We start from the raw sequence: 26,353 nt of genomic DNA, 5'->3' as shown, positions 1-26,353 counted from the left end.
AGAAGTGTCACAGCAGTGTATTATCATGATTTTTTGCAAAAAATGTGCAGAAAAATGCACAAAACCCAATCTCAGTTGCTCTTGACTGGACCATTCATTCTTCAAGACAATGCTCGCTCACACATAGGAAATGTCGTCATTGAAAAACTACGCAAATATGTCTGGGAGGTGTTACTGAATGCTCCCTACAGTCCATACATGAGTCCACCAGACTTCGATCTTTTTCCAAAGTTGAAACAATCTATGTGTGGACATCGTTTTGCATCTCTGGAAGAGCTTTCTTCCACCGGTACCTGAGCCATTCGGCAACTGAACAAAAACAGTGTCTTGGATGGAATAATGAAGCTTCCCAGACGTTGGGACTCAGTCATTACAAAGCAGGGAGACTATATTGAAGGATAGTAAAGAAATACAGTGGTGCCTCACACAACGAACTTAATTCGTTCCAGGAGCAAGTTTGTTATGCGAAAAGTTCGTTATGTGAAACGCGTTTTCCCATAACAATACATGTTAAAAAAAATTATTCGTTCTGCAGCATAAAATATGCTAAGATGACATAAAAAAAGATAAATTTGTCAAAATGATGAAAATGGTGGTCTTGCTGAGGCCAAACTCTTTGACGAGGTCACACTGTTTTACCCCACATTCACTCCTTCTAATTATTTCCCGTTTCATTTCAACAGAAATCACCTTCCTGCTTTTTTTAGAAGCCATGATAAATAAAAAATATTGAGTTAATCTTAAAAGGACGACTGCCGTGATACGTGCGTGCGTGCGTGATTTAATTCGTAATGAAGAACGATTGCCGCGATACGTGTTTAAGTTAAGCGCAGTGACTAACGACTGCCTGCAGTGCCTGCGCGGAAGGATGCAATACATCGGCAGCGATCGTGGAAGCTCGGGCGACTTCGTTGTGTGAAACGAAGTTCGTTGTATGAATCATGAAATGAAGTTCGTTGTGTGCAGCGTTCGCTGTGCGAGGCGTTCTTTATGCGAGGCACCACTGTACTTGAAAAAAACAAACAAACATGTAAATTAAAAAAAAAAAATAGTGTGCATTATTTATGAAATGACCCTCGTATATTAAACAGGTTGTTTTTTCACTGTTTTGCCACATAACGTATCAGAAGATCTAAATCTCCTTAATTATTAAAAAGGACAAAATGAAGATCCAGATGTGGTAGGGTAAATAACTACTCCATTTTTGAGTCTGAGGTAAGTATTTGTGTCAAAGACAGTACTGAGGGGGACAAACTTGAACGGGAAAATCTCCATGCAGACTGGACAAACAGAGAATGGACGGCTATGTATGTTAATGCACGTAATTTGGACAATAAAATTCTGGAATTGGAAACAGAAATGAGAAATGCCGACCTAGATGTGGTGGCGATAACGGAAACCTGGTTCTCGGAGTCGCATGGATGGGGCTATACCTGGACATAATTTGCTCTATTAAGACAAAGATGGCAAAACCTGAGGAGGGGTAACACTATACATCAGAGAGGACATAAAAGTTACCAGGATCACAGACATCAAGTATACAGGGAAATCCCTCTGGGTGAACCTTGCCAGAGGATATGACAAATGCCTGTACCTTGGTGTTGTGTACAGACCTCCAAGACAACATCGACAAAGAACTAATCGAAGACATCGAGACCATCACTCTTCGTGGAGATACTGTGCTGTTGGAGGACTTCAATATGCCTGATGTAGACTGGAACAAACTTACCACTACGACCAGTGGCAGCAGGAGACTACTAGCCTCCATACGGGAAGTATGCCTCAAACAGATGGTACTGGAGCCCACCAGGGATCGGGCGATTCTGGACCTGTTGCTCACCAATGGAGACAGTGTCTCAAAGGTTTCAGTAGGTGAGGCTTTGGCCTCCAGTGACCACAACATGGTGTGGTTTCACCTCAGGAAGAGTCACTAGGTCAAATGCATCGACAAAGATCCTTAACTTTAAGGGAGCTAACTTCCAAAACATGGGAGATTTTGTCTATGAGGTGCTGCAAAACCAGGACACAACGGACAGTGTGGAGGTACTGTGGTCGGCTCTGAAATCTACCCTGCAGGAAGCAACCAACATCTACATAAAGACTGTGAGTAAACGATGGAGAAATAACACACCCCAATGGTTCTCCGCAGAGATCTCAGAACTGGTAAAGCAGAAGAAAAGAGCATTTGTATCCTACAAACAATCACAACGACCGGAAGCTAAAGAAGCCTATCTGGTGAAATCTAGAACTGTTAAGACAGCAGTCAGGAATGCCAAACTCCGGATGGAAGAAAATATAACTAGGAAGGGGATAAATCCTTTTTCAGGTATGTTAGCGACAGAAAAAAGAACACAGACGGGATTGTACGCCTAAGGAAACCTGACGGTAACTATGCAGACTCAGACTCAGACAAAGCTGAACTACTCAATGGATACTTCTGCTCGGATCCGGACCGCAGCTGCAAACAAGGGAGTGCTCGGAGGACTCATTCCGGGATTTTGAATTTACAGCGAGCAATGTATACTATGAGCTCTCGAGGCTAAAGGTGAATAAAGCCATGGGACCGGATAATCTACACTCCAGAGTATTTCGGGAACTGAAAGATGTCCTGGCAGAACCGTTAACTGCACTTTTCAATCTTTCCCAAAGTAAGGGAAAAGTCCCCTTGGACTGGAAAACTGCTAACGACATTCCGCTCCACAAAAAGGGATGCAGGTCAGAGGCTAAAAATTACAGACCGGTGAGTCTCACATCAATAGTGTATAAACTTATGGAAACGTTGATTAAAAACAAATTGGATACGATTCTGGATGACGAGAGGCAGAGGGATCCCCACCAGTATGGGTTCACAAAGGGAAGGTCTTGTCAATCCAATCTGATAAGCTTCTTTGACTTGGTAACAAAACAACTGGACAAGGGAGAGTCCCTGGATATCGTGTATTTGGACTTCAGTAAGGCTTTTGATAGTGTCCCACACCATAGTTTATTGAATAAGATGAAAACGATGGGACTAGGACAAACATTGACGGCATGGGTTAGAGACTGGCTCAGTGGTAGACTTCAGAGGGTGGTGGTAAATGGTACCCCCTCAGAAATGTCAGAAGTGACCAGTGGAGTGCCACAGGGCTCGGTCTTGGGTCCGATACTGTTGAATATCTTTGTACAAAACCAGCCTCAGGGACTTCGAAGTAAAATTACACTATTCGCCAATGACGCTAAGCTATGTAGCGTGGTTGACAGCGCAACCATGCCCGACGCTATGAGGCAGGACCTACTTTTACTGGAATAATGGTCTAATACTTGGCAACTGAGTTTAAATGCTAAAAAGTGTAAGGTTATGCACCTTGGTAGCAGTAACCCCAGCAGAACATACTGGTGAAACCTTAACAAGAACTGTCGCAGAACGAGACCTGGGTGTAATCATTAACGAAGATATGAAGACTGCCACTCAAGTGGAGAAAGCTTCGGCCAAGGCTAGACAAATGCTGGGTTGCATCCAAAGAAGTTTTGTCAGCCGAAAGCCTGAAGTCATAATGCCGTTGTACAGGTCACATGGTGAGACCTCATATGGAGTACTGTGTTCAGTTTTGGAGGCCACATTATCAGAAGGATGTGAAGAGGATGGAGTCGGTTCAGCGACTAAGATGGAGTCAGTTCAGCCACTAAGATGGTCTCAGGACTTAAGGATCTCCCATATGAAGAACGTCTAAGCAGGCTACAGTTATATTCTCTCGAAGAACGCAGAGAGAGGGGATACATGATAGAGATGTTCAAATATCTTACAGGCCATACCGAGGTGGAGGAAGATATCCTTTTTCTCACAGGTCCTAAGGCAACAAGAGGGCATCCGCTCAAACTCAAAGGTGGGAGATTTCATGGTAACATCAGGAAGTACTTCTTCACCGAAAAAGTGGTCGATCGTTGAAATCGCCTTCCACGTCAGGTAGTTAAGGCCAGCAACGTGCCCAACTTCAAGAAATGATGGGATAAATATGTGGGTTCACTTAGGGGAATTGCTTAGAGGGAGTGTTCTTTTAAAGAGAGGGTTCTTTTGTGTGGGCAGGCGGGTTGGGCCAACGGCCCTTTTCTGCCGTCATACTCTATGTTTCTATTTGTTTCAAGCCAACTCATGTGCTTTAAAATGGTTCTGATAATACAGAAAAAGGTACTCCAAAGTCTCCAGAACACTGAAGTCAAAAAGAGGCCTACGGTAACATCTAAAACCTTCCTTCAACCAGCAAATAGAGCATGAACAACCAAATCTTTACTGTTTGCCAATAAACAGAAGTAGGCAGTAAAAGTCAAAACCAGGATAAAAATAGCATATCTTATTCCATTTGTTCTTAGTAAAGTGTAGACCTGCATGTTTTCATCATAATTACCTTTTTTGCTCTTGCACCTGTTACTCTTTTCTTTTTCGTAGCGGTTTCTTTAGCTGTTTTTTCTTTTTTAGGTTTGGTTGCAGATGAAACCGGCATCTTCTTGTTATTTGTAACTTTTCTTTCTGGTTCCCATTCATCGTCTTCACAGCTATCTGATTCTGATTCAGATCTACTTACACATTTAGAAAAAAAATGAAATATGATCAACATCAGATCTATCCTATGTCTTTAAGTTTTCTAAAGAACAGAAGAATTTCACAGTTCTTTTTTTTTGTTTGTTTAAACATTATTATTACACATAATAACAAGGAAAGGATATTACAGACAAATCAAAAAGAAATAAAATTCCTAATTACAAAACCTCTAGCCCACATCATGGGAGAATAACCTGATCAGCAAGAAATTAAAACATAATCCTCATTAAACAAATCAACTATCAATGATACTTGAATATTTCACCGAGCTCCTTTCCTATTCAAGTCTAATGGAAATTACTTATTAGTTTCATGCAATTGCAAAAATTGTTCAAGCTGTACTGAATCCCAAAATATATATTCACAATCTTTAAATGTCAAGATACATTTACATGAAAATTGTTGATTAAATATTTGTTATCTGAGTGAATTAAGAACCACACATATCAAAATTTCACAAGTGGAATGTACGTAAATCAACCAGACTTCATAAGCAAGCATGAAGAAGCAATGGATCAAAACAGAAGTTGAAACAGGTAAAGATCATTTATCCCACCCAGTCTGCCAGGTTCCCTCCTTAAATATAAATAAAAGATTTGCTATTCCTTCATATTGATTCACCTTGCCTCCTCTTTGATGCAGCTGTACTATCATTTTTCAAGTTGGCTTTTGTCTTCTCTCACTCTTTGGCCTTCTAACGTTGTGTGATTAATATATAAGCTTCTAAAATTACAATCAGGCTCTCTACTACACCTCTTCTCCCTGGCATTCTCTTACCCATTCTCATCACTGTGTTCCATGCCTGGCCCAAGCATGTTTAAATTCTGTCACAGTTTTTGTTTATACCATCTTTGCTACTAAGTTTTCCACGTATCCAACATTCTTTTAATAAATAATATTTCCTTCCATTTCACTTCAGAACATTGGACACACTGTTCGGCACAGCATACAAACTTTTTCATTGGTTATTTTGTTCGTTTTGTTTTCCCAATTGACTATACATTGAGGCTCAGACTCCTGAGGCAGGCATCATGGCCGAAACATATACGTGTCGAGTCTTGACCACAATAAAGATATTGAGCACGACTGGTCGCCTTCTCTGTTTTCTTTGTCCTCCCATTTCATATCTTGTCCTCTTGCCTTCCATTTTTTCATATGGCAAATGCCTAGTACCAAATATTGTAAAACAGTTCTAAGACAAATACATTTTTAAAAAGTAGCTCCTAAAGAATTCAATTGGAAAAATAATAATAATAAAAACATGTCTGCTCCTTTGGCTGCATCACCTCCTCTTCATCACTTTCTCGTCCTCCATCTTACCCCTATTTTGTTCTCCCCCCTTCCAAACACCACTACCTCTTTATCACACAAATCTGTTAAAAGTTGTTCACAACCAATAAGCTTGCAAGCTACAAGAAATAGTAACTTTACAGTCTGACCACACTTTGGCACAGGTTCCATCTAAGAAAATAATACTTACGTGTTAAAGAAGGAAGATAGTTCATTTTCTGGCACTTTTGGTTTCTGTTTTGCTCTTCTGGGTAACCCAGACATCTAGGAGAAATCTGGAAATTAATTAAAGAAAATCCAAACACATTTCTTCATTAAAATATAAAGAAGTAGTTTATCGTTACTTCCTATATACGTATACTGGCATCCCTAGGACAAAGGTACTTGGAGAGTCACATTGTAACCGGTGTTTTTGGTTCAATATTGACAAGCAATATATTGAAAAGATTAGGTTCTTACCTTGATAACCTTGTTTCTGTTAATATACACAGGAGTTCATAATTTAGCTGTTGATTCCCACTAACCATAAATCTGCAGAAGGGTGTCACTTTAAGATCTTGAACTCCTCTCCCTCTGCAGTGGAAAACAGCTCAGCTCCCTGTTCAGTTGGTACCAAACCAATCGAACTCCACTGAAAACAGAAGAAAAGAAGAGGAGTATGGGGAGTTTCCCCGGCAACAAACATATTCCGTTCTCTCTGAAACTTACCCCCTCTTTTACAAAGGTGTGCTAAGCTTTATAGCACGTGAACGCTAAAGCGTGAATGTTATCCTATGGATAGCAGTTAGCGCACGCATTGATTTAGCGCACACTAAAACGCTTAGCGCGCCTTTGTAAAAGGGGACCTTAGGAAATAGAACCATGATCAATAAAAATTTAAGAAGCAAACAGTGAACTATAAATTACACATGAGTAGCTAGGAACCAACCTGCTCAGTGCAACTAGTAGGGGCTAGAGAACCCTTCAAAGGGAAAGGGAATAAGGAGCCATCTGTTCCTGTAGTGATGTGTCTGCTGAATCTTAGCTACAGTAGAAGAGGTCTCAAGATGGACACTGGCAACATCTGAGGCAGAAATTAGGCAGGCAAATCAAAAGTTCCTTGTACGGACTCCTGTGTATATTAACAGAGACAAGATTATCAAGATAAGAATCTAATCTTTCGTTCTGTTACACATACTTTAACTGACGTATCAGCGCAATGGTAGACATCTAGAAGGGACAGATGAGCCTGCCCACAGAACCGAAGACTAAAAGTGGCATCCTCTCGAGCCTACACATCCACTCTGTAGAACTTTGTAAAAATGTGAAGAATAGCCCAAGTAGTTGCTCTACAAATTTCATCAGGCGAGACAGCCCAGGACTCTGCCCAGGAAGCCGCTACACCTCTTGTCTAATGTGCTGTGAAAGAAATAGGAAGTTGTTTTCTCCAAGCAAAATTGGAAGATGAGATTGCCATGTGAATCCATCTGGCAATGGAAACCTCTGTTCTTGCTAGGCTAGATATCTTCCGACCCTGCAAAGTGTAAGGTTCTGGTGCACTTCTGGTTCTTGACAGAGAAGGTCTGGCTTCACTGCTGTGTTCCCAACACATAAGTCTGTTCATCAGCCAATTGGCAGTAAATCTCATCCTTATAATCAGGTACATTCTGGAGGACAACTGCACCACCTTCTCGACGCTGGAATTTAATGTCTGGCATTGGGGCATTCCATCGCCATGCTGGACTGCCGAATCGATTGCTGTGAAGTTCGACTCCATGTTAGCACTCCTCTGAAGATGCTTTGGTGAAACAGGGTACTCCTGAATAGAGGAGGTTTGTTGAATTTGGACTGCTTGTTTTGTTCATAGAAGTTGAGGATTGCCCCAATGAACTACCAGAGTGCTGGAGTGCTGCAGTGCTACATGATCTTTGATGGACATTACTATACAGATAAGTGAATCTTGATACTTCAGCACAGATAAAAAGTTGTCTGTATGCATGATTTATGATTCTAGTACTTTGAAGATTAAGATTGACTGTGTTTTCATCCTGGATGAGTGTTTTGAGTGTTGCAATGTTGTATGATCTTTGATAGACATTATTATTATAGATAAGTGTGACTCCTGATATTTCAGCACGGATAGGAAGTTTTTTTGTATGAAGGATCCTATTCTTCTAGAACTGTGGACGCTTGGATGGACTGGATGGAGAGTTTATTGGGGACTTTTATTTATCCTTTACTTCATATGTTTGGAGCAGCATGTTATGGAACAGTCCAAATCATTATATTCTGTGAACTTTTTCCTGTCATTTGGGAGGACCTAATAATCTGATTTTTTATATTTTGGAGAGAGTAGAGTTTTTTTGACACATGAATGAACTGTGGCCTGCTGTTTGAAATGAGCTTTGCCAATAACAGTTGTGCTAAATGGTATTTCTGAGGTCTTGTTTCTCCACTGTAAATAGTCAATTGATATTTGGGTCCTTGATATCATCCATTGTGTTACCCAGTTTGTTAGCCTCCCTAATTTTGTATAACATTTCAACATCTCTCTGCTCGGGCGGACGGTAGTACATTCCTATCACTATCCTTTTCCCCTTTACAAATGGCATTTCTACCCATAGGGATTCCAAGGTATGTTTTGGCTCTTGTAAAATTTTTAGTCCATTCAATTCAATTCAATTCAAGGCCCTCCTTAACATATAACGCTACGCCTCCACCAATTCAAACCATCCTACCACTGCTTCAGAATGTGTTCCAAACATATTCTCTTATGCAAGCCTGTGATCCTCAGGTTCATGCTGATCTGCTATTTAAACATAGAAAAATGACGGCAGATGAAGGCCAAATGACCCATCCAGTCTACCCATCTGCAGCATGTGGGGACGAACAACGTGAGTAGCAGGAACTACAACAGAGAAGCACTGAAGGACCAATTCCGGATGCTAGGAAGGAAGCTGAAGACCAGAATACAGAGGATAGCGTTCTCGGAGATCCTGCCGGTACCCAGGGCTGACGAGAAGAGGCAAATAGAGCTGCAAGCAATCAACGCGTGGATGCGCCGCTGGTGTGAGGAAGAAGGATTCCACTTTGTGCGCAACTGAACAACGTTCTGGGGGAAGAGCAAGCTGTACGGGAAGGATGGACTCCACCTTAGCAGAGACGGAACGAAGTTACTTGCAGGCAACTTCAAGAGAGAAGTTGAGAAGTTTTTAAACTAGGAAGAAGGGGAAAGCAGACAGTCAACCAAGAGAAAGAGTCGATGGTTCGGGAACCAGTATACCCAGAGGATACCGTACAGGAAAATAGAGGGGGAGACTCATCGGCGGATACCGTGCAGGAAGATATAGGGGAAGACTCACCAGATCACAGGCAAGACAGACAGATAGGGACACAAGAGGGAAGAAAATGCAAGAAGGGAACAGGCCACAAACTCAAGTGTATGTACACGAAAGCAAGGAGCCTAAGAAATAAGATGGGTGAATTAGAAGCAATGGCACAAAAAGATAACGTTGACATCATCGGAATCATGGAAACATGGTGGACTGAGGAAAACGTCTGGGACACTGTGATACCGGGATACAAGCTATACCGCAGAGTCAGAGTGGCTCAAAAAGATGGGGGCATTGCCATATACGTCAAACAGGGAATTGAATCCACTGGAGAGAACACGCCACAACTGACGGATAACTTAGAGTCTCTATGGGTTAAACTTCCAGGAACAAATGGACTGGAAATGAAGATCAGCATCTACTACCGACCTCCAGGGCAGTCCGAAGAAATTGATGGAGAAATGACGGACGAGATTAAACGCAACTGCAAGGGAGACAACACAGTTATCATGGGTGACTTCAACTATCCGGGGATAGACTGGAACCTAGGCACCTCCGGCTGCGCTAGGGAGACCAAGTTCCTGGATGCTGTAGGCGATTGCTTCCTGGAACAACTTGTCAAGGAAAATACTAGAGGAAATGGAATTAATTGGACTTAATTCTAAACGGACTACGAGGACCGGCACAAGGTGTAGAAGTAGAAGGAACGCTGAGAAACAGCGATCACAACATGATCCGCTTCGACCTGGATACAGGGGCAAAATATCGGACCAGAACAACGGCCACGGCATTGAACTTCCAAAAAGGGAATTACAAAGGGATGAGACTCATAGTGGGGAAGAAGATTAAGAAGAGGATAAGCACTGTAAAAACGCTAGAGCAAGCTTGGTCCCTTTTTAAGGACACAGTCACCGAGGCACAAAATCTCTATATACTGCGTATCAACAAGGGATCCAAGAGGAAAAAGAACAAGGAACCGGCGTGGCTCACTGTAGAGGTGAAGGAAGCGATCAGAGACAAGAAAACTTTGTTTAAGGAATGGAAAAGGTCAAAAACGGACGAAAACTGGAATAAGCACAAACAACATCAATGCAGGTGCCATAAGACGGTAAAAGGAGTCAAAAGAGACTACGAGGAAAAAATAGCCAAGGAGGCGAAAAACTTCAAGCCATTCTTTCGATACATTAAGGCGAAACAACCCGAGAAGGAAGCAATGGGGCCGTTGGATGACCATGGAATAAAGGGAGTACTAAAGGAAGATAAAGAAATTGTTGAAAACTGAACACATTTTTTGTGTCTGTATTTACTGAAGAGGATATACGCAACATACCATCAGGCTCTATGCTGGAAACGAAGACGGGAAACTGACAGGGCTGACAGTCAGTCTAGAAGAGGTATACAGACAGATTGATAGGCTAAAGAGCAATAAATCCCCAGGACCGGATAGCATCCATCCAAGGGTCATCAAGGAACTGAAAGGGACTATAGTGGAATTGCTTCAACTAATAACCAACCTGTCAATCAAATTGGGGAAGATTCCAGAAGATTGGAAGGTGGCAAATGTTACGCTGATCTTCAAAAAGGGTTCGAGGGGAGATCTGGGAAATTACAGACCAGTGAGTCTGACCTCGGTACCGGGAAAGATGGTAGAGGCGCTGATAAAGGACCGCATCATTGATCACCTTGACGGACACGGTTTGATGAGGACCAGCCAGTACGCCTTCAGCAAAGGCAGATCTTGTCTGACGAACTTGCTGCACTTCTTTGAGGGGATAAACAAGCGGATAGACAAGGGCGATCCAGTCGACATTGTTATCTGGATTTTCAGAAGGTGTTCAACAAGTTTCCACATGAACGACTACTTCAGAACATAAGAACATAAGCAGTGCCTCTGCCGGGTCAGACCAGAGGTTCATCCCGCCCAGCAGTCCGCCCCCGCGGCGGCCCAACAGGTCATGACCTGCCTTAATCACCAGAAGGGGCTCCCTTGCCCCCTAGGTTTCTCATCGAAGTCCTATCTTCCCATCAATGTCCTAACCCTCCGGCCTTGCACCTGCACGACCTGGTGAGCTGTCTATACTTATGCAACACCCCAGCACCTCCCTCAGTACCCCACGATCCCCTTTTCCCTCAGGAATCTGTCCAATCCCTGTTTGAATCCCTGTACTGTACTCTGCCGGATCACTTCCTCCGGGAGCGCATTCCATTTGTCCACGACCCTTTGGGTCCATGACTCGCAAATGGATTGCGAGTCATGGAATCGAGGGTGAAATACTCACGTGAATCAAAAACTGGCTGGAGCATAGGAAACAGAGTGTTGGGATAAATGGACAATACTCAGACTGGAAGAGCGTCACCATTGGGGTGCCGCAGGGCTCGGTGCTTGGACTTGTGCTCTTCAAAATCTTTATAAACGATCTGGAAATTGGTATGACGAGTGAGGTGATTAAATTTGCAGACGATACTAAGCTATTCAGAGTAGTGAAGATCCGCAATGTGACAAACATGCTTGAGAAATGGGCTACGACATGGCAAATGAGGTTCAACGTGAATAAGTGTAAGGTGATGCATGTCGGTAACAAAAATCTTATGCACGAATACAGGATGTCCGGGGTTGTACTTGGAGAGACCTCCCAGGAAAGAGACGGTAAAATTATGTAATTACCTGTTAATTTTCTTTCCTTTAGAAGCAGCAGATGAATCCAGAGACCAATGGGATAGCTCACATCTATCAGCAGGTGGAGATAGAGAAACTGATTAACAGGTGTACTTATTTGCTGGCACTCCTCCTGTCTCATCAGTATAGCTCCTTGCCCAAGCACATTTAACCATCAATAGGTATAGCATGTAAAAAACTTCTTTCCCAGAACATATCGCAAATAGCAATGATACAGAATACAATCATTAAGAACACCCAATCACTAAACGTCACATACGAAACAACCGACAACCAAATACCAGAATGGGTCTCTGGATTCATCTGCTGCTTCTAAAGGAAAGAAAATTAACAGGTAATTACATAATTTTACCTTCCTTAGCAAAGCAGCAGATGAATCCAGAGACCAATGGGATGTAGCAAAGCAATCCTCGATCTGGGTGGGAAGCAAACGCCGCCTCCGCAACAACCGAAGCACAAAACGCCCCTACCGTAAGTGCCCCCACATCCAAGCAGAAATGCGGAGAGAATGCACTCTCGTAAGACCAAGTAGACACGAGACAAATCTCCTTCAAGGAAAAACCCCTGGGCCGAGCCCCAGGAAGTAGGCATCGCTCCTGCAGAATGGTCATGAAGTCGTTCACCAACTGCTTCCCTGCCAGCAAGCAAGCATAAAGAATGTCCTCCTGGACCCATCGAGCGATGGAGGCTTTGGATGCCGCCATCTGTTTGAGGCGTCCCTTGAAGAATACCAAAAAAGGTTATCTTAACAACAAGAAGAAATTAGAAACCTTGCTCGCAGAGAATGCTACGCACTTTCAAAAAAACCAGTGAGGAAAAGTACGTCTCCCCAGTTCTCCTCCCAGGAAGAAGGAAGGCAAAGTGAGCGTGTCATAAAAAAAAGGATGACACCTCCTGAGAAGTAATTGTGGTACCATCTGAACTGATACCCCAGATTATGGAAATCAGAAATAGGCTTCCCCGCTGAACAAGGCCTGCAACCCGGAAAACTGCAGAGCCAAAGCAATGGCTACAAGAAACCCCGTGTTCTATGGCACAAGGACATGAAGCCTTCGGAACTGCGAAGAAGCACCTGAAAATTGCATTCCGGACTTTCTAATTGGTGTACAAATATACCGTAATCCGTTTAGGAACTGAACTACATGAAGCTGAGAAGTAATATACCTGGCTCTTGTCACCAACTAAGAACGGCACTAGAAGCGGAAGAGAATTGAACGCTAAGCCCCCGGCAATGCCCCTGTGCCCAAAAAGGAACTCCGGAAGGGTGCAAATATGGAGAAGTATCCAAGAAAGAAAAAACCTCCAAAGGGAAGCAGAAGCCACAGGTTAAGACGTCTGTAGCGCCTGGATAAGAGAAGAAACAACCTGCTTCGCATAACAGGTCCGTCATGACTATTCAAAAGCTAGGTCGTAATACCAAAGTAGCACGAATATCCATATTGAGCGGACCCTAGGTGAGCAAATCCGGACATACTCGTAAACTTCATAGTCCGGCTGTCGAAAGACTCATCAGATCCGCATCTCAAGGATGGCGCAGCCAAGCCAGAGATTCTACAAATACTGTGCCCGGAAGCGAGCTCGAGATAGCAAATCCCAGCTAAGATCAGCCAGGGGAAAACACTGAAAAAAGGGAGAAACGAGAGGCGAGAAAGAAGCCCCGCTGCTACTCCCTCAGACTCCCCGTCCCTGTGCCGGCTGAAGAAGCTAGAAAGCTTGGAATTTTGAGACGAGGCCATGAGGTCCAGGACCAGGAGATCCCGCCTCCATAAAAAGAGCTGGAACGCCTGAGCCAAAATTCCCAATATCTCAGATGTAGAAGATTTCACTGCTGACTGTCCAGCACCTCTTATTTGTATTCATTGATTGTAATTTGTAACTTATCGCTGACTGTCCAGCGCCTCTTGTTGTAAACCGCCTCGAACTACCCTGGCTTTGGCGGATATATAAGAAAATTCTTCTAGAGCGTACACAGCGCCGCACCTATTAACATACACAAATGGGCCATGCTCCGAAGGCACGGAGAGAAAGTCTATCTACATTCTTTCCTGACTCATAACATGAATCGCCAACAGAAGAGGAAGATGAGGGTCCACCCATCGAAGTAGAACCACAACAGTACCCGCCAACCGAGTACAGCACCTACTGCCCAGGCTGTAGAGAAACACCCCCCTCATAATACAGACTGAAAAGACCTACAGTGTCACTCCGGAAGAATGGTCTGAAGCTCCAGAAAGGTAGCCTGACCATGCTCCAGAGTAGACGAGCGAACAAGTCCTGAGTCGCCTATTAATACCAGACTCCTGGAGCTGAGGATGGAAGGTATCCAGCCCCCCAACCCGACAGCCCGGGATGTGTGGTGACCATAAGCTAGTCCAGCAAAGACCGAGGCATGCCTTTGCCAAGAGAAATCTCGGTGAGCCACCCAATCCTACAGAGCTATGCTTGAGGAGCCTACCAAAGAATTGGAGCCCTGAGATATCGGGAACCACCGGAACAAAGCGACTGCTGGAGCAATCTCACGGGAAAGCAAGCCAAAGTTCCCAGTGGAATCACTAACCTAGATCTAAAAATCTGGACAGAATCCCATACGCATGTTCTAGGGGACTGAATAAGGCAAACCTGATATCGTAATCTGTCGCCCCCGACTCTGGGAAGAACCCCAGTCCTCTCCCATTTGAACAACATCCCCTGATGTTCCAAGGATTCGTCCAGGAGAAATGAGCTCTTTGGAAAAGTGAAGATTCACATCCAAAGAATGGAAGAAAAGAAGGTCAAATAAAAGAGATCACCTGATCGTGTCTGACAAAGCCACCTGGCTGGAAGACATCCAAATCAATCAGTCTTCTAAGAAAGAAAATACCGGAATTTCCGGTCTGTGCCAAAACGCCACCACAGCCAACTGCTCTAATAATCAAAAATGGTCATGGAGTCGTGGCGCGGCCAAACGGCATCAGACAAAACTGATAGCGCTGCTCAAGGAGAGCAAAGCGAAGAGAGAGCAATTCAGTGCCCATAGCGAAAGTGTAAATACAAACTAATGTACTATAATGAGAGCCAGCTCCCCCATCTAAGGCACCAAGGAAGTAAATGGAATAACTTCCCTTAGTCTAGGCCAAAAGAAGTCTGCCGAAACCTAAATTGCTGCTCGAGAATAACCAAGCGCATATCCTGCCAATATGGTGGCCAGATGTGAAAATTCAAGTAATCTCCCAGTTCCCTTTGGAAATGTTCAACTTCGAGAAATGAAGAGATTCATATGAAATCTAGTGCTAGTCTGATCAAGTCCCCCTTTTTAATTTTGGGCCTCATGAAGCAAAGGGAACCACTTCCCTCAGATCCGGAAGAGCTGAAACCATCGTCCCAAATACCAGCAACCCTGAAGGGGATCCCGCACCAGCGTCACCCCGGAATATTCAACACACAGGAACACCAAGAAAGAATCCGAAATGGGAGACAGGAACGCAAAGGCGCAAGAATTGTCAAAGTCCCGTGACTTGGCAATATTACAGCTCTTGTTCTGCGAGATTGCATACAGAGCTTGCCGCGGAATTAACGGCCCCTACAAAGTGAAGCAGAGGTCAGGGAACGAGCTGGAGGAAAACCGTAAGCTCTGATCAGAATACAGGAACACTCCTGAGAACAAACCAGTCATGCAATTGAATAAGGACTATGAGGGAAGTCTGAAAAATAAGACTAAGCTTTGGCAGCCTGCGGAACCTGAAAACCGCCTGCAAGCTGCTCCAAAATCCAACCGTTCTTAACGGGGAACTTTTTTTTTTTTTAGTAATCAAGGCGGCCCAGGGAAGGCAACAAGGTTGAACACCCCTGCTGAAAACCCTGCCACACTAGAAACAGCAAAAGACAGTCATGTCCGCAGGAAAATGCAAAAGTCAGCATGCCCCATATGTACCGAAACAATTTCCACAACGCTACCAGACACACTCAGCGCTGCATAAAGGCACCCACATTAAGGAAACTGTCAGATCTATCTAGGCCCACCCTTTGGAGACAGCGATAGAGATTGAGGAGACACCTGAATAAAGCACCGGGTAATCGCCTATGACTGACATAAGTCGCACTGTGAGTTGCCTGCTACCGACCCAGAACGGAGGAAATCTGAAACTGGGTGGTGAAACAGAGAGTAGATGCTCCCTCTCTTCCAAGCGCCTGTAGAGACTCCCAAAGAGCCAACACAAACGGGTCAAAAAAGAAAAATCAACTCGGGAGACTTCCACACACCAAGCTGCACTGTCTCAGACATGTAGAGAACCGCCATAACTTCCGACGCATCTGCCCCGAAGGCACAGAAGCTGCGACAGACGCCAATAAAAGTCCACTGACAGAGAAACACACTGAACGCTGCGGTGCTTCCACCAGCGCCGGTGTACAAGCTCAAGCCACATGTTCCTTGCAAGACAGCGTCTCCTAGGAAACAGTTAAAATAACTGGCCAGCGGGATAAAAGAAGACGAACCACAGTAAACACTGACTCCCAGTCAGCCTCGTGGGGAATGCTAACCATGCTGCGGCGAACCCAGCAGAGCACGATAACAAGCGTGAGACTGTGCCGCGGACAACTGCTGGCCCCAACTAAACTCGCTGAAAAAACATAACCGGAGCAAACCGACATGGCCGGAGCCCTCATACTGGAAAAGCAATGTTGCTGAGACCTAGCAGGAAAGGATCAACCAATTTAAAAAGTTGGAGCCCACCAGGCGAAAATAAGTCTAAAACATGAGCAAACTGTCTCAAGTGCAGTGAGTCAGAAATCAATAATCAAGGTGGCGAACCACGCGACTGCACAGCCGCAGTTTCCACAGAATTCACAGCTCCAACCCACTAGGAAATATAAACCACAGTTCAAAAAGAAATACTCACAACCTTGTCAGCAGGGCTGGCAGACGCCGGCAGACACCGGCCGAGCCCCACAGGAAGGGCACATTCACATATAGTAAGTTAGGTCTCTTTCACTGTTTTTTTTTTTTTGTTGTTTTTTTTTTTTTTTAATATAAGGGAAAGAAGAAAAAAGAGAGACCTAAGTAAACCCTCTATCACCGGAGGGAGGGTGAGGCAGGGACAAGGGAGGGCCCAAGTGTAACCTCCAAAGCCGGCACCGATTAGCCAGACACCCCTGACTCACTGAAGAGAAGATCTCAACAGGAGAAATAAATCAACCAGCTCACTGAAGAGAAAGCCTCAACAGGAGAAAAGAAAGGCCCCTTCACAGCCAGAGTCCAGGAGCTAGTGGAACAGTGACCACACCTGCTGGGAGATAGAGAATACTGATGAGACAGGAGGAGTGCCAGCAAATAAGTACACCTGTTAATCAGTTTCTCTATCTCCACCTGCTGATAGATGTGAGCTATCCCATTGGTCTCTGGATTCATCTGCTGCTTTGCTAAGGAATTGGGAGTTCTGATCAACATGTCGATGAAGCCATCTATGCAATGTGCGGCGGCGGCAAAAAGGGCGAACAGAATGCTAGGAATGATTAAAAAGGAGATCACAAACAGATCAGAGAGTGTTATCATGCCGCTGTACCAGGCCATGGGTCGCTCTCACCTGGAATACTGCGTCCAGCACTCGTCGCCGTACATGAAGAAGGACACGGTACTACTCGAAAGGGTCCAGAGAAGAGCAACTAAAATGGTTAAGGGGCTGGAGGAGTTGCCATACAGTGACAGATTGAAGAAACTGGGCCTCGTCTCCCTTGAAAAGAGGAGACTGAGAGGGGACTTGATCGAAACGTTCAAAATACTGAAGGGAATAGACTTAGTAGATAAAGACAGACTGTTCACCCTTTCCAAGGTAGGGAGAACGAGAGGGCACTCTCTAAAGTTCAAAGGGGATAGATTCCGTACAAACAATAGGAAATTCTTCTTTACCCAGAGAGTGGTGGAAAACTGGAACGCTCTTCGGAATCTGTTATAGGGGAAAACACACTTCAGGGTTTCAAGACAAAGTTGGACAAGTTCCTGTTAAATTGGAACATACGCAGGTGAGGCTGGACTCATTTAGAGCACTGGTCGTTGACTTGAGGGCCGCCACATGAGCGGACTGCTGGGCAGGATGGACCACTGGTCTGACCCAGCAGCGGCAATTCTTATGTTCTTATCCTCTCCTTTCCCTGAGAGATCTCACATGCCTGGTCCCATGCTTTCTTGAATTCATACACCGTCTTTGCCTCCATGACCTCTACTGGGAGATTATTCTAAGCATCTACCACCCTTACAGTAAAAAAGTATTTCCTTAGATTACTCCTGAGCCTATCATCTCTTAAACTTATTCTATGCCCTCTCACTTTGGAGTTTCCTTTCAATTGAAAGAGACTCACCTCGTATGTATTTATGCCACATAGGTATTTAAACGTCTCTATATTATCTGCCCTCTCCTGCCTTTCGTCCAAAGTATACATATTGAGATAGATCTTTAAGTCTGTCCCCATACACCTTATGACACAGACTATCAACCATTTTAGTTGCTTTCCTCTGGACCAACTCCATCCTGTTTATATCTTTTTGAAAGTGCAGTCTCCAGAATTGAACACAAAATTCTAAATGAGATCTCACCAGAGTCTTTTACAAGGGCTTCAATACCTTCTTTTTCCTACTTGCCATTCCTCTTCCTATGCAATGATGCATCCTTCTAGCTGTCACCATCATCTTTTCAACCTGTTTGGCTACCTTAAGATCATCACATAATATTACACCCAAATCCCACTCCTCTTTTGAGCACAAACATTCTTCACCCCCTAATCTGATCTTGCATTTCAGACCATTTCTCAAGTGATATTTCTGGAATCCTGTGGAATACAGAACCCAAGGCAACATGGATTCACTAGAGGCAGGTCTTGTCAGTCAAATCTGATCAATTTCTTAAGACTGGGTGACAAGAGAATTGGATAGAGGGAGTGTGCTAGATGTGGTATGTTTAGATTTTAGTAAAACCTTTGAGAGTGTTCCACACAGGCAACTAATAAATAAACTTTATGGGTCCCAAAGTGACAGAACAGGTCGAGTGGAAGGCAACAGAGGGTAGTACTCAATGGAGATCTCTCTGAGGAACGTGATGTTACCATCGGTGTGCCTCAAGATTCGTTTCTTGGGCCTGTTTGTTGTTGTTTTTTTACCATTTTTGTAAGTGACATTGCTGAAGGGCTGTCATTTAAGATTTACCTCTTTGAGGATGATACCAAAATCTGCAATAGACACCCTGGATTTGCTATTGCTTACCTATTTGCAAAAGCAACAGCAGCTTTGTTCATTTAAGAATAAATTTTATTTTCTTGTAAAAATAACTTTGCCTAAAGCCAGCATATTGTCCTCCAAATAAACTTTTGGGAGGCAGAAATTTTACCCGATGTCTCCAAAGTAAAACTTTATCATTTTTTACAAGCTGGACGTTTTCCTCCTAAACTGGCCACCAACCTCAATCAGCTTAACCAACTATCCCAGTTTCCAAACAATTAAACAAAACTTCCAGTCTTCGCCACACCAAACAAACCCAGCCTTATTCTATCACACTAATGTTTGGGAAAAATCTAGAAGTAATGCATATTTCCAATTGTTAATACACTAATATATACAGAATTATGCCATCTTAAATCAGTCTTGGTTATGCACTCAAAAATCAGCCAGCAATAGGACTTCAGGTTGATGTAGCCTTAGGAAGTACAATCACTGCATGGATACAGGAGGCAAAATATTTGACCTGCACTGGCTGATCTACTTCTCCTCCAGAGCAGGCTCGAGGGTCTGTGGTACCATGAGCCAACTTTTGCGCAGGCATCCCCCCTCACCTGCAAACTGGTATCCTTCCCTCTACTCTACTGCCCCCCCTCCCATATCTGTAATCTATCTCTTCCTCACCCCCTACTACTGGACCAGATGGAGGCGCTGGTCATAAATGTGTCAAAATCTCAGTCTGACTTCTATTCCTCTAGGAGTTTAAAGGTAGACCAGACTGAGATTTTGGCACCCTTTATCACCAGCACTCTGAGCCACTGCCTCACCTGGTCCTTTGGTTGAGATGACCCTGTCCTCTTCTTTCTAGTCACCACCAGTATAGGAGAATAAATACAGGTCAATAAAAAACATTTATTAAAAAGTGATGCTTTTATATGACTAAATATATTTTTATGAAAACTTAAGACACTGTTCCTCTTCTAAAAATAGAATTAGTAGGTGAAAGCAAAAGATTACACTGCCAGGACGTATGAATCATAGTCCACTTGATTATGCAGAAACAAGGTCAGTCTAACATAGCTACTATTTCAATACATGCAAGAGAATCTAGAAGTTAAAACCACAAAAAATTAGAATTGTACTAGTTACAAAAACTGTAGAATCCAAGGAAACATTCATGTTCCCCCAGTTTTTCTGGTTTATATGTTTATATTGATCTTAGGCAAAGTCATAGTACCAAATAACAAGTAAAATGCTAACCTTCAAGATTTTATTGCATGATGGGAAGAGTGAGAACAGTTACCACTCTTGCCAATGTCAGACCCAAAGCATCACACCAAATTCTTGAGAGAGCAGAGGCTTCTCCAGAGCTAAGTATGCATTGAGGGACGGTGGCAGAATAGGAGAAAGGGAATCCAAGAAGGAGGGAATTAGGAATTAAAAGGAAAAAAATGAATGTTGACATAGGAGGTTCTACATAAATGTTTCAGATCTGAGACTTACAATGGCCTCCCTATTTGAGATCAGAAAATGATTTCACCTTCCTTGTTCTAAACATTGCATAAAAATAATTTCTATATTTTTGTTTCAACAAAGAGTGGTACAACTAAATATGGCTTGACTTAGCATTCCAAAAAAAACAAAGAAGAAAACCAAAAGAATTTCACAAAATACAAACAGTAGTGGGAAAACAATGGGAAACACCAGGTAAGAGTACCAATAAAACAGCTGTTTTATTGGGCCTTGACTTAGCCTTCTAAATGCAACAGACATGACAATCATGTACACAAAATGAAATACCACTTACTTCTATAATCTTAAGGTTTGATTCAAAAGGATTCAATCTTGTAAGGAAATCCAATGAAATTCCAGAGGTTAGGATTTATTGCTCCAAGAACTACAGTAAGTAAAACCATAACACAAATGTCACTGCGCTATTCAAGAAACCTTTCTTTGCTTAAATCTTTCCTTCTGCTCTCTCAAGTTTCCAGCTCAAGTGAAACCTGAACTTTAGCTCACATGTTTTCAGCAGTAGCTGCAAATCTAAACCTGAGATTTTACATAGTCTTTCTGGTCCACCAAAGGACTACATAAGGCCATTTACAACAAAGCAAAAAACATTCACATTAATGCATTTAAAAATGCATTGACTGACTCACGTATGAAAACAATGAGTACACATTCAAAAACGCTTATGAGGGCAAATCAGTATATAGCCAAAACCTATCTGATGGAAAAGCTGGGGCCTAAATTTATATGAAGAGTGGCAATGTTTTAGCCTGACCTCATAAATACCAATGATGCCGAGAGCCTCTCTCTGGAACTACGGTACTACTGTTTTCTCCTTTCTATTCTGAATCTGGAAGTGTATTTTCTGCAGCCAACCAATAAAAGCTGTCACTTGAATGAGGCTAGGACTCCCTCCAGAGGGCTATGACGGGCTGCCTGTTTATGCTTAAAACAGTCCCCTTTATCTAGCTATTTCATTGTTTCTCTTATTTCTTGAACATTTGCCAGTTTGCAGGTGGACTCTTTGTCAAGGATGCACCTTATGTATGTTTCATAGCATCTTCTTAGCCACATAAAATATACTTTTATGTGGCTAAGAAGATGCTATGAAACATACATAAGGTGCATCCTTGACAAAGAGTCCACCTGCAAACTGGCAAATGTTCAAGAAATAAGAGAAACAATGAAATAGCTGGATAAAGGGGACTGTTTTAAGCATAAACTGGCAGCCCGTCATAGCCCTCTGGAGGGAGTCCTAGCCTCATTCAAGTGACAGCTTTTATTGGTTGGCTGCAGAAAATATTTCCCCCTTTCGAACGGCAAACAAGAGCTTCAATACTACTTTGCTACTCTGGTTTGCTTCTCATTTAGACTTATTGCTGTGTAGACAGTGCAGGCAAATTAACTGCTCTAAACGACGGCATGCAAAAAAAAAAAAGGGGTGGATTTTTTTCGTAACCCTGTGGACATTTTTCTTTCATTCCGGTTCCACAGATGACAGTCTCAACGGCTGAGGTACAGGATGAATTATCACGTGTGTCAGCTGACTCGGGTCACTCTACCATTGTTTAATAAAGCGCCACATCCCCCCTCCCCCTCCGCCCGCGCGCGCGACCCGGCATCTGTCTCTCTCTCACGGCCTCCACCCCGCCATCTCTCCCTCTCGCTCAACCCCTCCCGCCCTCTTCCCTCGGTCTACCTTAAAACTCCTCTTTAAGTTTGGCGGCCGCCGGCAGAGACTGTGATTCACGCTCGCCGCCAGACTCGGCGCCCTCCCTCTGACGTAACTTCCTGTTTCCGGCTGCTCGAGTCGCGTCAGAGGGAAGGCTCGCGGTCCGACGGCGGGGTAGTAGAGGGTGTGACATGAATTCGCGCGCGGGCGACTTGTAAAACTGAAGACGGATTTTTTTAAAAGATGGTCCGGGGATTTGGAGCGGAAGAGAATATAACCGCGCGGGGGGGGGGGGGGGGGAGAGACAACCTCTTTTATGTGAAGAGGAAGGCTGGGAGTGTGAGGGTAGCTAAATGAAGGTGACCTCTGAAATTATCCCGAAATAAGGACAAGGAGGGAGGGAGGCCTTCCAGCACATTTATCATTCTAGAATCTAGCTAACCAGGCTGAATTCCAAATTTTTAAATACCAACTCATAAATCACTAGTGGCTACTCATGGGGGAAAATAAAGATTTGTAATAATGAGGTACTGGTAGAAGTTCCTACTGCTATTTTTTCTTTCTAAAAGATGCAAAATACAACATATTGTTTCCATGCCAGCAGTACAAGGTGAAGAAACAGACAAGAAAGAAAGGAGACACAATGAAAATTTGACTACTTTAACTTGTGTTAAACAACAAAAGAGTTAGATTCTCTCCTACAGCACAAGAAAATATTTCATGTATGCCCTTGGAAATGCTGATGGTTTTTGTTGTTTGAAAACAGAATAAAGAGGAAGTGACATCACCCACCAATAGATGTATTGCTGAAATTGTAGCTTCATCCAACTGGCTACGGATGATACCAAGATTTGTAATAGAGTAGACCCTCGGAGACTAGGGAGGGAGGTTGGCGCCCAGGGTGGTGGCACCGTGCATCCCCCCTGCTCTTCCTCGCCGCTTGAACACCAACCCGCCCACTTCTTGAAATATTCACCAGCACAAGCAGCACCTGCTACTTGTTCCAGCCTCAACTCCCTTCTGATATCATATCCTGGTCCTGTAACCAAGAAGTGATGTCGGAAAAGAGCTGATGCCAGTATGAGCAGCAGGTGGAAGATACTGCTTGTGCCAGTGGGGAGAGGTGCCAATGCCCCCATGAAGATGGTGCCCGAGGCAGCCCCCACCCCCCACTTGAAGGGAATGGAAAACATGAAAAAAGATCTGCAAAGGTTGGGAAAATAATCTAATGTTTGGCAACTAAAATTCAATGCAAAGAAGTGCAGAGTAATGCATTTCGGGAGTAGAAATCTGATGGAGCCGTATGTGCTGGGAGCTGAGAGGCTGATATGCACGGGTGGGGAGAGGGACCTTGAAGTGATGGTGATTGAGGATCTGAAGGCAACAGGTTGACAAGGCACTGGCTTAAGCCAGAAGGATGCTAGGCTGTAACAAGAGAGGGGTAACCAGCAGAAGAAAGGAGGTGTTGATGTCCCTGTACAAGTTGTTGGTGAGACTCCACTTGGAGTATTGTGTTCAGTTTTGGAGGATGTATCTGGCTAAGAATATATGAAGACTTGAAGCAGTCCAGAGGATGGCGACAAAAATGGTAGGGTGTTTGCATCAAAAGATGTATGAGAAGAGACTGGAAGACCTGAATATGTTTACGCTGGAGGAGAGAAAGGATGGGGGTGATATGAAACAGACATTTAAATACTTGAAAGGTATTAATATAGAACCAAATCTTTTTCAGAGAAGGGAATATGGTAAAACTAGAGAGCATCAATTGAGGTTGCTGGGTAGTATACTTAGAAGTAATATTAGGAAATTCTTTTTCATGGAAAGAGTGTCTGATGCCTGAAATGCCCTCCCGAGAGGTGGTGGAGATGAAAATGGTGATGGAATTTTAAAACGCATGGGATGAACACAGTGGATCTCTAATTAGAAAATAAATGACATAAATTGAAGAACTAGAGCCAGTACTGGGCAGATTTGCAAGGTCTGTGCACCATATATGGCAATTCGGTTTATAATAACAATGATGAGGACAAAACTATAATAAGTGGATTTCTTACTAGACCTCAAACACCCAAGGCACTACTTGTAATTCTATTCGGGCCCTTGCTGTGATGGTGTTTTTCATCATTGGTCTTAGCAAATAGCATGTGCAATAAATCTTTTTCTAAATTTTCAACAGGCTCTATATAAATTATAAAGTGGATAGAGTGCTGTAAAAGTGCTCTATAGTGCAGTAAAGGAAAGGCACTTATCTTTCCGCCCGATGGCTGCCCAACCATTTCACTTCTAGTCAGGGCCAGATTTAGATGAAAAGAGGCCCTAGGCTATTCCACTTATGAGGCCCTTTCACCTCCCATTTTTAAGTTTGTAATTAACATGAGAGATAATAAAATACATCATTACTGTGATATGTATATCAATATGTTAAATGAAACATTTTGTTATTGGTACTAACCTTTATAAAAAATGTGACACGGATAATAAATAAAAAAAAGTCGAGAACACTTATTTGGACATTAATTCTCAGCACCATATATAGTACTTGTAACAATAACTAATCAAACATAACACAACATTGCCCCTTCCTATGTCCATAGTGCCCCCAGTGCGTCCTTCCTCACCTCACCCCACCTCCGATGCCCGCCTGCCTCCCATCCCCCTTCCATTTAACAACTCCCCATGCCATCCTGCCTGCCTGCCTTCCATTAACCCCCCCCACCCCCCCTCCGATGCCAGCCTGCCTGCCTCCCATCCCCCTTCCACTGAAACCCCCCACCCCACCCCCGATGCCAGTCTGGGCCGCCCTGTCCTGATGGATCCACGTTTTGCCTCTCTCCCCGCGGGGCTGGTCTTTGCCCAGCTGTTTCTGGACTGACATCTTTCCCTCCCCGATCCTCCTCCCAGGGCAAGAAAAAGAAAGGGAGAAGCCGAGTCGGCGCCCCGTTGCGGCCGGAGCCGGTTTCGATCCCGAAGTGTAGAATTTCTCCTTATTTTCGGTTCAGTGTTTTAGTGTTCACTGTTTTTAGAATAGTGTAATTTTAATTTTGCTAACAATTTGAATGTAGGCCCCTCTTGATCTTGAGGCCCTAGGCTGAAGCCTAGTTAGCCTATAGGAAAATCCGGCCCTGCTTCTAGTTTCGTCAGGGGCTATGCGTCCTTAGTTACAAGCACCAACATTTTTGGTAAAAAAAAACCCTTTTCTTTGAGCTATAACCACTGCTGTTCATAGCACTGCACTCAGCCTCTATCGCCCATCAATGCAGTGCTATGAACAGCGGTGGTTTTAGCTCAAAGAAAAGGTTTTTTTACCAAAAATGTTGGTGCTTGTAACTAAGGAGGCGTAGCCCCCAACGAAATTAGACCAATGATGAAAACACCACCCCAGCAAGGGCACAAATAGAATTACAAGTAGTGCCTTGGGTGTTTGAGGTCTAGTAAGAAATCCACTTATTATAGTTTTGTCCTCATCATTTGTTATTTATATCTATTGGACATTTCTCTAAGTTTCCTTATTTAGTTAATTCAGTTTATAATGACATAGGGAGGGCTTCAATGGGAACTCCTGTAATTTGGAATATGAAGACAGTGCTGGGCAGACTTTTACGGTCTGTATTCCACAAATGATGAGAGGGTTCGGATAGGCTGGAGTCACAGCTCCAGCAGCTTCAACTGCAGCTCCAGTAGTTGGAACCTACAGACACTACTGAGCAATCTTCTATGGTCTATGACTCAGTAATATTAAAGAAAGTGTAAGTCTAGTACAGTAGGTATGTCATTCTTGATGGACAGGTAATATCCCAGTGCTCGTGAGCTATGCAGAAGGAATCCACTTCAGCTTTTGAATCCCTCCTACTTCACTAGAGGGTGCTGCTGCTGCTGCCTTCAGTTTTTTCCTTATGCACACGAACTGGGAGGTGCTTTATGACAGGGGTGGGCAACTCCGGTCCTTGAGGGCCAAAATCCAGTCGGGTTTTCAGGATTGCCCCAATGAATATGCATGAGATCTATTTGCATGCACTGCTTTCAATGCATATTCATTGGGGAAATCCTGAAAACCCAACTGGATTCCGGCCCTCAAGGACTGGAGTTGCCCACCCCTGCTTTATAATCTGCTCTACTCCCTGTTCTAAAATGAGCG

At 43.7% G+C, this 26,353-nt stretch overlaps 1 protein-coding gene across 20 annotated transcripts in view; it reads right to left on the bottom strand.

Moving 5' to 3' along the window:
- Positions 1 to 26,353, bottom strand: part of SRBD1 (S1 RNA binding domain 1) — a 307,187-nt gene that overhangs the window by 255,473 nt on the left and 25,361 nt on the right. For 7 of the 20 annotated variants that reach the window (XM_033935755.1, XM_033935737.1, XM_033935739.1 and 4 more), the window contains 2 exons: positions 6,057 to 6,130; positions 4,383 to 4,551 (listed from right to left, as the gene is read on the bottom strand). In XM_033935755.1, the coding sequence (XP_033791646.1) occupies positions 4,383 to 4,551; positions 6,057 to 6,130 (243 nt within the window). Of the gene's footprint in view, positions 1 to 4,382; positions 4,552 to 6,056; positions 6,142 to 6,390; positions 6,446 to 6,794; positions 6,978 to 20,844; positions 20,935 to 21,321; positions 21,442 to 22,005; positions 22,059 to 22,245; positions 22,429 to 26,353 lie in introns of those variants that run through there. The other 13 variants (XM_033935749.1, XM_033935752.1, XM_033935743.1 and 10 more) reach the window with 12 other exon arrangements.

The sequence above is a fragment of the Geotrypetes seraphini genome, chromosome 3, assembly GCF_902459505.1.
Source record: "Geotrypetes seraphini chromosome 3, aGeoSer1.1, whole genome shotgun sequence".
Lineage (NCBI taxonomy): Eukaryota > Metazoa > Chordata > Amphibia > Gymnophiona > Dermophiidae > Geotrypetes > Geotrypetes seraphini.
Note: the sequence above shows the minus strand (reverse complement) of the source record. Positions and strands in the feature narration are given on the sequence as shown.